This window comes from Leuciscus leuciscus, assembly GCF_965113295.1.
Source record: "Leuciscus leuciscus genome assembly, chromosome: 19".
Taxonomy (NCBI): domain Eukaryota; kingdom Metazoa; phylum Chordata; class Actinopteri; order Cypriniformes; family Leuciscidae; genus Leuciscus; species Leuciscus leuciscus.
This window is the reverse complement of record NC_138743.1, coordinates 23,632,156-23,644,695: the sequence shown is the minus strand read 5'-3', so window position 1 is coordinate 23,644,695 and position 12,540 is coordinate 23,632,156. Positions and strand designations below refer to the sequence as shown.

General features: G+C 36.5%; 2 protein-coding genes across 6 annotated transcripts in view; one reads left to right on the top strand and one right to left on the bottom strand.

Annotated features, from left to right (window-relative positions):
• The window catches only part of usp24 (ubiquitin specific peptidase 24), a 68,118-nt gene extending 59,892 nt beyond the window's left edge, over positions 1 to 8,226 (bottom strand). For 2 of the 4 annotated variants that reach the window (XM_082146750.1, XM_082146752.1), the window contains exon 1: positions 7,303 to 8,226. In XM_082146750.1, coding sequence (XP_082002876.1) covers positions 7,303 to 7,584 — 282 coding nt within the window. In that variant the 5' untranslated portion in view covers positions 7,585 to 8,226. The remainder of the gene's footprint in view (positions 1 to 7,302) is intronic. The other 2 variants (XM_082146751.1, XM_082146753.1) reach the window with 1 other exon arrangement.
• Positions 8,227 to 9,238: 1,012 nt separating this feature from the next.
• On the top strand, positions 9,239 to 12,339 carry bloc1s2 (biogenesis of lysosomal organelles complex-1, subunit 2). Of its 2 annotated transcripts, none has more exons than XM_082146940.1 (5): positions 9,239 to 9,458; positions 9,842 to 9,958; positions 10,049 to 10,168; positions 10,400 to 10,504; positions 11,775 to 12,339. In XM_082146940.1, the coding sequence occupies exons 1-5, from the start codon at positions 9,278 to 9,280 to the stop codon at positions 11,804 to 11,806; spliced, it is 555 nt and encodes a 184-aa protein (XP_082003066.1). In that variant the 5' UTR covers positions 9,239 to 9,277; the 3' UTR covers positions 11,807 to 12,339. The 2 variants fall into 2 exon arrangements, with proteins under 2 accessions (XP_082003066.1, XP_082003065.1); XM_082146939.1 differs by having other exon boundaries at positions 9,242 to 9,467.
• Positions 12,340 to 12,540: the final 201 nt, after the last annotated feature.

The following is a 12,540-nucleotide window of genomic DNA, read 5'->3' as shown; positions in this document are numbered from 1 at the left end:
ATGATAATTTTATGGTAATTCATTTAAGCACAAAAACCTAACAAATCTAATTAATCTTTTCAAATGTAATCCAATTACATTTGAACAATTCCTTTAGTTTTTGTGGCAAACAAAGTGCAGCACAACAGAAGTTCACAGTTTAAATTAAAACAGGGATCGAAAATTGTGCTATTCCTTCAAATTAGGGGTGTGAGAAAATATCTATACACGTGAATATCGCAATATTATGTTTGTTGATACTGTATCAATTCTCAAAACCACTGTATAGATATTTATTTATTTGTTTACTTCCAAGTTTGGTGTCAGTGGCTTTGTGTTCGGTTTAAACCTGACCACTAGATGGCAGTGTTATCTCAGAATGTAAACTGTGAAGAAACGTGTTTCGCTAACGTTAGTATTAGCAAATCTAGCTCACCAGCTCCCGCTGTGGTTTACAGAGCTGAAGTGAGGACTCATTCTGGCTTCCGCTGTAAATATAACTAAAAAAACCCACTAAGGAGGTCGACAAGAGTTCTGCTGTTTGCAAAATAAGCCATGCTAAAATCCAATACTCGGGTAACGCATTGAATCTAAGAGCTCACTTAACATCCCGACACCATCCACGATGCTAGATAATTTAGATCACAATAACCACAGTTAAAACCACGCATATGACATCAGTGTCATGGTAAAATGTTTTAGTATAAATGCATGCTATAGCTGTAATTAACTGTAATATAACTGTAATTATATTCCATTACTCCTTTAATACATGTCTACATTAATAATATAATAACATTCAATGTGAATATCCCACATATCTGCCACAATACCATGGTGTAGATAGTGTTACTACAGTAAATTACTTGGTTTGAATTACTTAAAAATTTGGTTTTTATCACGGTTTTAATGTCACGGTATTGGTATGTGCTATGTTCAGGGGAAAATGGCTACTGTCAAATAAAAATAAAGAAAATAAGAACAAATAATCTATCTACAAGCAACACCACAAATAATTACAATAGAGCAAAGACACAAATAAAATAAACTTAAATAAACCTTTTCAGGTTTTTCCAGTAGGTTTAGCAGTAGTTTTCTGGTAGAGAAATTGAAATGTAAAACAACATTTCATATATTCTTCACTGTATAATAAAAATCAGGCTAATCATTATTAAAGTTACAAAAGCTACTCAGTTAAGAGCAGTAAGTGATTTCCTTGTCTTTTGTTGGTTTGATTATATTAGGCTGCAGGAATATTAGGCTGCTGTCACTTTAAGACAAAATGCACTGATCCAAAATAATGATCTGATACACGTCTAGGCATGTGCCGGTATCAAATTTTCATGCTACGATTAATTGATTGAGCTTTTATCACGGTATACGGTATTATCACGATATTTTAATTCCTCAAGAGAAATGGATGGATTGGGGGGAATATAGAAAAACAACAACTTGCATCACAATAGGTGTAATTGTGATTGTCTAAACATTTGGTAACTAAACAGAATTTTACACAATTTTCACGATTTCAATTCAATTCTTGAGATTTGATTTCAATCTTGATTCAATATTGACTCTTCGGATAAATATTGTATAGGCTACAGAAGATAGCCTACATGTAAATTTTTCACAAGAAAAAATATATCTCACATAATGCTGCAAACATACAGAGAGCCCTATCAGCTGGTATTATTAAAGGTTAAAAATTAACAAATTAATATAATTTGGTTTTCATTATAATAAGAATTATGACACAAGTAAAAATATAATACAAATGTAATATAGTGCACATATTTAGCAAAATACTCCTCTCTATAGCTATTTTTTTTAACGTGCTGGTCATTAAATGGCATAATTGTTCACCTGCAGCTTTATTGACCTCTTTCCGTGGTTGAAAAACACTGATTGATCGATATTATGTATGAGGCATAAAAACCTTTCGGTAAGTTGTACTGTATCTTTAAATAAAAAGTAACAGATGATCGGTTTACTTGAACTGAGGCGCTACAGCGATCGGTCACGTCACATTTACAAGCACCAAAACGGTATTTATTGTCTGAATTTCGTAATAAAATGGACAGAACCTGAGAGCTGAACATTTTTTTCATATCAAAAGTACCCTGCTCTGTCTAGTCTGTCGGTGTCCTCTTTGCTCCGCGTGAGAAAATGGATGTGTGGCGCGAGAGCGTGTGAAAAGTGTCGATTGCTTGAGTCTCACGCTGAATGCGTAGAGTTGGCAGCCCTGCTTTTAGAAGGGGGATAAATCGACGGCAGCGTTCCTCCTCCGCTATGCTTCTTCTCCATGTGAGGATTCATTACATCAGAGTGCGCACGTGTTTCGCGCAGCATACGCAGTATTTGTTTAAGCGGTTGATGGAAAATAAGCTAATGCGCGTTCGATAAATATAAATTCTGATCTTTTATTTTTCACAGTATTTTGAAGTGCCCGCAATAACAATAATATCGTGCTTATTCATTACCGCGATTTATCGCATTACCGAATACCGGCACATGTCTATACACGTCTTTCTCGACCGAATCAAACATTTAACAAACTCTTGTTATTTTATCGAGGAACATGATTACATTACGATAATTATCATTATCACTTTATCGCCCAGCCCTGCTCTCAGCCATCTCTTTTTTTCAAATCTCCCTCTTGCTCTCTCTCTCTCTCCCCCCATCATAAGTGGACAGTGGACACGCCCCCTACTGCTGATTGGCTACAAGTGTTTTGCTGCTCGGTTTGATCCACTTGCAATAGCGTTTCTCAGAAATCGCTTACTGTACCTTTAAAATGTACATAATGTTCTTGCCACCTGACCCCCAAAAGGGAACAGAGGTTCACCCCACAGTCTTACAAAATCCTGTGGGAAACACTGATCAGTATATGGTTTCCTAATTCCCTACCCTAATTCCACTACCCTTCCCAAATGCCAAAAGCATTACACAACTACCATTCAACTTTGTCAAACCTACCAGTCATCCAACAACACTTTTCAGGCAGAAGAGACAAACTAAAGACATAGAGGGAGTATGACAGGAGAGGACTAGGTTTAAATGTCATCTGAATTTCTTTTGTTACAGTGGCATTTCTACATGAAGCAATTACAAACAGGGCTGGAACAGAACGGCTAGACCTATATAACATTTCCGTTCAATCATCATGGCCATATATCCGCCTATCATGTCTGAAAGACGACTACAGGTTATGCTTTGGTTTATTCAGAGTCAAAGACAAACCATAGTAGTTGACGCTGACGGTGTTTTCAGCATCTGCCGTCTCAATATATGAGGACATGAACAGGTGAAATTCATCTCGAGAGCTGTTCTGCGAATCACTTCACAAGCTTTAAACCGTTTTATGTGGGAAAAACTACCGTCAAATTCACACTGACTTAAACTAAAACTGAAATATATTCACAACAAAATAAAAGTTCGGTTTAACTTCAAGAAATTATGACAGAAATATACCACTATCTTATTTGCAGCATCTTATTTGAACAAAAATAACAATGTTTTGTTGTAAATGAATTGTTATATTTTCATTTGATTACATTTTAAATGCTTGATTACATTATATAAATTTGTATTAAATCATAAAACACAGAATCCCCACAAAAAAGGAAAAAAATGAATTTAGGGGGGGAAATAAAATGGATTTAATGTAAAAGGTAGCTAAGGCTATGTTCACACTTAGCGTCTTTTTTCAAACTGCCAGCGTCTGTTCTACATTATAACCCTATGGAGTAAACCGTTTTTTCAAAAAAGTCCTGAGCGCTTTTTTAGACGCCACCGCCGGCGTCTTTTTCTGCAGCTCAGAGCGTCTTTTTAAGTTGAAAAAAGTTCAACTTTTCTGAAAAGAACGCCCTACGTCAAGCGCCTTTTTGACAGCTGACCAATGACAAGCGAGTAGCGAGACCTGTCGTTTCCATAACAACAAGAACAACTGTCTGTCGTGCACCCACAAACGTCTTTGTGAACCGACATTCTCCTCCCCGGTAACTTCAAAAGCCAACTTTCTCTTTCTCTACATTTTTTGCATCACACAGCACTAGGCTACTGTTGCAGCTCTTGTTATAGCAGCCCGGTCTCACCCCAAAACGTCATATACTGACGCGTCTTGACCATGCGTCAACATACGACGAAAAGGGTACCCCTTTAACGTCAATATGAGACGCAGACAGAAGCGCACCAGCAGCGCCTCCTAGCGGTACCCTAACGCATACCTAAACCTACCCATAACCCGAATCGTCACATATGGACGTTATGGGGGTACCCTTTTCGTCGTATGTTGACGCATGGTCAAGACGCGTCAGTATATGCGCCAGCCACAAAAGACGCGCTCGGCTGCTATTTGTAACCGAACGCTGCCAGCGTTTTTTTCTGCTAAAAAAACGCCGTTGTCAACTTTTTCTTGTCAAAAAAGACGCTAAGTGTGAACATAGCCTAACTATGTGGAGTTTAATTTTGAACAAACAAGTTTACATGTTTATATTAATTCTCAAAGTCTAACAAATATGTGGAAAGCATTTCCTTCCCCATTAATGGTAGGTAAATTAATATTGTGATAAATATTGATATTGTATGATATGGAAAAGCATTTTTTTTTTTTTGCCATATCGCCCAGTAGTTATGCTCAAACCTTCCCATGCTGTTGCAGATCATTTTGAACAAACTGCTATTTTAAATTCACAATGAAAACAAATTTTACAAGTATTACTGTTTTTTGAAATGCAGTGTTTGTTTATTATAAATGATTTACACATTCATTCTCTCCCTCCAGCAATATGTCACTCACATGAGATTTCAGCAATTAGCAAACGACAACAATCTAATCAATTCTCAATGGACGAAATTAAGTCCAGTCCTATTTTTTTCCCTCATTTAAGAAGCCATTTCACTCAGATATATCTCACAACTGGGATGAAAAGACCAATGCAATTTCCATTTCATATTGACTAACAATTCTGAAGCTATTCTATTTAGCTTGAAATTTTGACTAAAATATACATTTCTCTAAAATATCTGTTGTTGGACCTTAGTGGGTTTAAAGATCTACATGATGTAAGAAATTTAATTTTTTATGAGAGCAATGTCTCTAAAGGGACTATTGCAATGGGGTATAAATTATAAATATATAAATATCATTTCTATGTAGTCTGTGCTTTTTTTTTTTTTTTTTAAGAAAATGTCCTAGTGATTTAACTTCAATTTAATGATTTTAACTTCTGATTTAAAAAAAAAAAAAATTTTTATGTAATGTTTGTTTTACAAATTTTTTCACATAATGTATACCATAGATAGATACATTCACTATATGCGTTTTCATAGCCTTCAATTTGGCACACTGTTTGGATGATAACATTGGCCAGGATTTGGGATGGTATTTTTATTTTTTTTATAAAAGAAAACAAATTGTAACTTCTTTGATTAATTGAAGAAATAATAAACATATTATGCCATAAACAGGCCGCATTTGAAAGTGGAAGCACTTCAAATATCCTCCATAATTTGCAACAGCATCACAAACTGCAGCACAAAGAGTGTTAAAGCTTCATTTAGCTGAGTCACATTAATTTCCGATTTTCTATACATAATTCGAAAGGAATCTATTTATGTATAGATCTATATACTCCCCCACCCAGAGCTGCAATGAAGGTTAGTTGACCCCAAAAAATAAAATGATCACCCTCATGTCTTTCCAAAGCCGGAAGTGATCCGTTCATATTCGGAACACAAATGAAGATCTTTTTATTGAAAATTGAGAGCTTTCTGTTCCTCCACTGACAGCCTACGCAACTACCACTTTCAAGCCCCAGAAAGGTTTTAAAGACATTAAAGTAATCTCGAGTGACTCCAGAGGTTTAACCTCAATTATAATGAAGCAACGCGAGTGCTTTGTTTGTGCAAAAAAAAACCCATCATTTACCACTTTATTTACAAAATATTAATCTCCAACGCATATCGACGCAACAATGTCTGCTCTCATGTCAATGTGTCGTGGTGCTCTCATGAACACGGATTGCAGGTTAATATTTTATAAATAAAGGGATAAATTATAAATATTTTTTGCAGAAACAAAGCACTTGCATTGCTTCATAAAATTGAGGTTAAACCACTGAGTCACATGGTTTACTTTTATGATGTTTTTACTACCTTTCTAGGCCTTGAAAGTGGTAGTTGCGTAGCTGCCCACGGAGGGACAGAAATCTATCAGATTTCATTAAAATATCTTCATTTGTAACCAAAGATGAATGAGTCTTACAGGTTTGGAATTACAAGGTAAGTAAGTGATGACAGAATTTTCATTGTTGGGAGAACTATCCCTTTGACTTTTTATTAGTAGCTAGCTTGTAGCTTGTAGCTAGCTTTAACTAACTACTATTTACCTATTTCACTGTAGTTGAACTAGAGTGTTACAAGCTAAAAAAAATTACAAGCTTTCTTGACACTAATAAAAACAATAGTTGAAGTAATGTTTGTGCCTGACAGGCCTGACATTTGAAATCATTGCACTTTAGTGTTCGGCTCTGACTGCGGTTGACCAACAGGTCAAAGAAGCCATGAAGTAAATAGCGAAAGAAACACTGCAACAGTTGGGCAATAAACAAAGCCTGACGGCTACATGTCAGACTCAAAAATCAGTCGTGCTTTATCACAGAATTACACAAAACTAGAGCCGTTTATCCAAATCCAGTAAACATAACCATTCGAGACCTGTGGGAAAGACTTCAAGCCCACAAAAGTCATTTCATATTCACATGCTAATACACAGCAGCTTCTTAAATGTAACCCAGTAACACTGGTCAATATCGCCTGCAACTGTTAATATAACAGATGACAAGCTGGAGTCTAATGACATTTGATGGTTCAACGATGTAAATCATCAGCCACACATTTCCTGTTATTGCTCAACTGTTAGTAAAGAATGACACTGGTTTAATTATTAATCAGGAGGGGAAAATACTCCATTGGCCTAATATGTTACGTTCAACACAAAAAGAAACACTCTAACAGGTCGTGCATTTAAAGGCAATCCAAGACACCCATCCCCCAAGATCCTACAACTTCATTCCCATGGCAGCACAGCACACTTCATTCGTAATCTGCTACTGCATGGCATGCACAAGGATCCTAAGGTTAAGAGACAATATCTCGACATCCCCGTCAGGTGTTGCATGCATAAGCACAACAGGTAATGCATACACAGGGGCGTTAAAGGCGTGCGTGCGCCTTTCCCTCCGGTTTTTGACAGCCCCGGTGGTTCCGCCTCAAGCAGCCGTGCAAATTATCACATATGCATGCGTTTCATAATCATACCTCACTTTCCACTACATCGTGATACGCCGGCGGAGGATCAAACCCTCCGGTGCCCGTGCGCCCGCTGTTCTCGCCGTCTCCGCTGAGGCCGGAGCCCGGGGAAGTGCCGCTCTCCATCGGCTCGTAGCCGTATCCGAGTCCCGGGCTTTCGTTGGTGAGCAGCGCGACAGCCTCGTTGATGTCGTTTTTGGCCAGGCGCAGGGCTTTCCGGATGGCTACCGGGTCTGGGAAACCCATGCATAACAGCGTGGTCATATGCTGCTCCTCCTCTGTCTCCATCATGGAAGTGTGTCGATGATCGGGGCTTCAGTACGGGGGCTTCGCATAGCACAGGCATCCGGCTGTGCACGCCGCCATGTTTACAGTCGCTGGTGCTGCTGGTATCCTGTCACGATGGATTCCCGTCACAGGCAGAGGGCAGCGGGGCTGAGAGCGGGCCAGAGCCAGGCCTGTGAAGCTGGAGACTCCAGTGACTTGCTGGGTGTGTGTAAGCTGGGACACTTTTCAAAATAAAGGTCTTATAGAAACACGCATTCATAATAATAATAAAACATATATAATACGTGCTTATAAATAATACTGAATAAGAAAAATGCATTAAAAAAAAACCTTTCAAAACTGATGTACATTTTTTGAGTCATGGACAATGTGTTTAAAGAGGTTGTTAAATAACATTTCAAAGTGTTTGAATTCATTTTTTTTTTACTGTTTTTTATTTATTTTTTATATCAGGCAGTACAACCAAATAGTTGTATGTATACTGTAGTTGTACCACCCAACATGGAAAGTGTACCAAACATTTCAATACTTAAAATAGTAGTTTTACCTGTATTTGAGAGAGATCTACAAGCCTTTTCACTCTGCCACAAGGATGAGTCTAGATGATGCATTATCATGTTTACTGTTATTACCTTATCAGTTCATAATAAAAGAGCCATGTTTGCAGTTGCTGGACAAAAGTTTTTCCAATTATCTCAACAGCTTAAAAACTAGGCTACTGATCTTTTTATTTTTTTTAATTTTTTTTTTGAAAGGTTTCAAACCTAAAAGTATCCATATTTCGTTTTTTAAAAAATGTATTATTAAAATGTTTAAAAGTTTTCTTAGTCTGTTTATTTGTCTGGACAGTTGCATCACTTGACATTTTGGGGGTTTAAGATAACAAAACAATAAAATAATATGTATTATTTAAATGTACTAAAAAATGAATTCAAACTAAAAGGTTTTATAGAATAAAGTGATATGTCTTGAATTTATCAAATTATTTTAAATAACGTAATTGGCCCATAAATGTAATGCTATATAAGAAATAAGTAGATAAGCAAGTAACACTGAATGATATAAATACAAATAAATTAAAACGTTCATTCAACATCACATAGTATGAATGAAAATATATCCCTGATCCTAATACGTTTGTAAAAACGAGTACAATGTGGATATATAATAGCTCGAATATATGAGACATGAGGGCGTGAATTCCGAGTTCAAATATTGAATTAATCATTATTTTGAAATGCATACAACCGGAAATACATCTTATAGCAGCTCATTGTTCTTTGCTTCACTCTTTTTAAATTGGCAGCGTTGTCAAGCAGCCCCACCCATATCTGTATATAAAACATGTGCTTTCTGGCCTATTCTTTATTAACTATAACCTTCAGTCACCCACATTTAGATTTCACATTCGAATTTAGAAATTGTACCTGACATGCACGCCAAAAAGAATATTAAATACAAGAGAAATATGAGCAACGTTATGAGCACTTAAAAAAAAAAAAAAAAAAAAAAAAAAAACAGTCCTCGTCACACTTCATACATACATCGGCTTCTGTCCGTTTCGTTTTGCCAGATTTTATTTTTTTATTTTATTTTTTTAAGTATTGGTTTCATTTCACTGCAAAAAAAAAAAAAAAAAAAAAAACGGAAACGAGAAGTCACGTGAAACTGATTCTGGTCATGTGATAATGTGAAAATGGCAGCTACGGGGGAGGAGGCCGCAGCGATGGACAGTATCTGTAAAGCACCCGCTCCCCCGACCGACCTCAACCTCTCAGCCGAACCCCAACCCCAACCTGAACCCGAGTCCGAGCCCGAGCCAAGGAGAGATGCGGCCACAAGCGATGCGACAGAGACCCAAAAAGCAAAAAGACCGAGTAATAACAGTGAGCTGCTTTTGTAAATAAATCAAGCTTTATGCAAGTCACTGTATACTGCAAGCTTACATGTAGTGATTCTTGGCTTTCCAATGCTGCTGTTGATCATGTTAACTTCGTGACACTTATTTTTAAGCTAATGCAACCTGTTTCTCTTCCTGTTTTTGGATATTTGACTACTTCTCTTCCTATTGAAAAGAATTTGTTTTGTATACAGTAACTAACTAGACTGTATCCGTGTCTCTAAATCTAATAAGCTGCCTACCCAGAGTGCAATTTAAGCCATCAGGCATTTAGAATCTGCATTTAATGCCCAGAAGTTGTGCCCGGGTAGACAGCTCTCTATGTTTTGGGACACTGAAAGAGTTTGCTTTCTGTCACAGATGAAGGAGGTGTGGAGACTGCAGAGGAGGCCACTGAACCCGCCGAGCCGGATATCAATGAGCTCTGCAGAGACATGTTTGACAAAATGGCAGTTTTCCTACAAGGAGAGCTCACTGGTAATGGAAATATTATAATAATGATGATGATGATGAATCTGTTAGACTTCTAGATCTGTGTGTGTAAATTGTTTTGTCCTGTTTACTCAGCCACATGTGAGGACTACAAACTTCTCGAGAACATGAACAAACTCACCAGTCTGAAGTACATGGAGATGAAGGACATATCCATCAACATCAGCCGCAATCTGCAAGATCTCAATCAGAAGTGTAAGAAATGTGGCTCCGATATATAAAATCAACCAACATATGTGTTTATTCATGTTAATGTATTTTGCAACCACATTGTCCTATCACAATGTTATCTAGAGGTAAAGTACACAGAGTGTTTCATTAACATCATTGTTACAATGCAAGTGTTTATTTTGTGATTTGCTGAAAGAGAATATGCAAGCCATATATATGAATCATCTTAAAGTATGTTGTCATTTTTGGCTTTAGATGGCGGTTTGCAGTCTTATCTGGATCAGATTAACCAGATCGAGGAGCAGGTTACGGCTTTGGAGCAGGCTGCATATAAACTAGACACATATTCAAAGAAACTGGGTGAGTACAAAGACCAAGAACTCTGTGGGAAAAACACTGCGTTATGTTTTATTATATGATTTTATATAGACGTGTTTAATTTGATTAAAAAATATGAAGGACACTATTAGTCTCGTCTGGACTGTGACTTATTTAGTATAAATGATTAACCTTAACCCAACGTAGAGAATACAGAAAGCCAGTTGATTTTCATGAAGATATAGAGCGCTGCAGTGATGACATATTTTTAGCATCACCCTGGTTCCCCTGATGATAACCCAATAAGTTATCTTTTGGCTTTTGCAGAAAATAAGCTCTGTGGCCAACAAAAGTTTATGATTCTTAAACATTTTGTTTATCATGATAATCTTCACAAATGAACACAACCTTTATGAATTTGGAAACTTAAATACAACCAGCGGAAGTAAAAAGCTAAATATAGGCTATAAATGAATGAAAATGTAACCGTCACTAGGCATCAACTCTTTCGGGTTCTGTTTAAAACATTTTCCCTGAAGGATTGAGTTAGAAGAGTGAAATTATAAACACAATGAGCCTGTGAATGCAGACTAGTGAGTAGATGGCTGTTTACATGGAGACCCTTTGTTTCAGTTGGCAGACAGTAATTTATGATACTTTATTCAACAACCACTTATGATGTTAATAATTTTATGAAATAATTTGTTTCTTTCTATATGTCGATCTATAGACCGTTAAAGCAATACTCATTATGTGTAAGATGTAGAGATTAGACTTATTAAAGGGATACTTCACCTATTAACATTAAGTTTTGTATCAGTAGAAACCCGGTAGTATTTTCGAATGGCCGTGCTTCCCTCCCTCATGTCCCCCTGAGATGAGAGATTTCTGTATTGTGTGTCTGGAAAAAAAGACCTCATAGGGCAGCGAAGCAAGTGCATTCTGGGAGTTGTTGTCTTTCATCCACATGAGCCAAAAATACATTTTCTGGCTTTTCTCAGTCTAAAAGGCACCCACTTCTAAAATAATTTCACATTTCTACTACATAAATGACCCATTTTAAATACACATTCATCTTTCCAGTGGATAATATCCCTTTAAATGAAAAACCACTGAATTAATAGCTGAACAGATGATGGTTAACTGATATAATGGACATTAGATGGCGCTATTAGACCAAGCTAGATGTTCAGGCTCCTCTTATTTAATAGTAGCAAGCGCATTGTGTGAGATAAATATAACACTCAGATGTGCAGCTTTCAGTATTTTGTATTTCACTTGTGTAATAACTTCTGTTTGTGTTTATTCACAGAGGCCAAGTTTAAGAAACTGGAGAAGCGGTGAAAATGGCCAGACTCTCCTTCAATGTAGTCATCCTCGAAATGTTTCTCAGAGATTGTTTTATGCACTAAACCATCTTCAGAACGATATCACACACACACCCCCACCCAAATGTATGGTACACATGGTGTAGTCTCTAGGTTATGGACTGTGCAGCATATTGAACACTCATTTATTGATCAGAAGCTATGCTTTGCTTTTGGAAAATCCAGGCAAGACTGCGAAGGACAGGAGTATAACGTTTGACATGCGTTCATACTGACTCTGGATCTCACAATACATATTTAAGATTTCAAAAGGCATGAATGCAGATAAAACATGTACAGTGTATTTAATATTGCTTGTTATATGTTGTTAACAATTGAAGCATTATTTCTGTTAAAGAGTGTTTTAATGACTTTTTTTGTATGTTTGCAGTTAGATAAGAAAATGTTTTGCTAAACATTTGTATTACTGTCAATTTTTTTTCAGAATCTTAACCAAAATGTCGATTTGTGAGCTTTTTGCAATAAAAAAAAAAAGCGAAGTGAATGTTATTACATTTTCACAAGTTTTTTTTTCTCAAAACAATTAACACAGCCAACTACATCATGTTAGAAAAAGTACATAAACCATTTAGAAATGTTATACTACAAATTATCTAAAAAGAGACAAATAAATCTTAATTTTAAATGGACAGCCATTTAATTAATCATGTCTGGTAACTTGACAAATTAGCAAAAATGTAAAATAGCTTG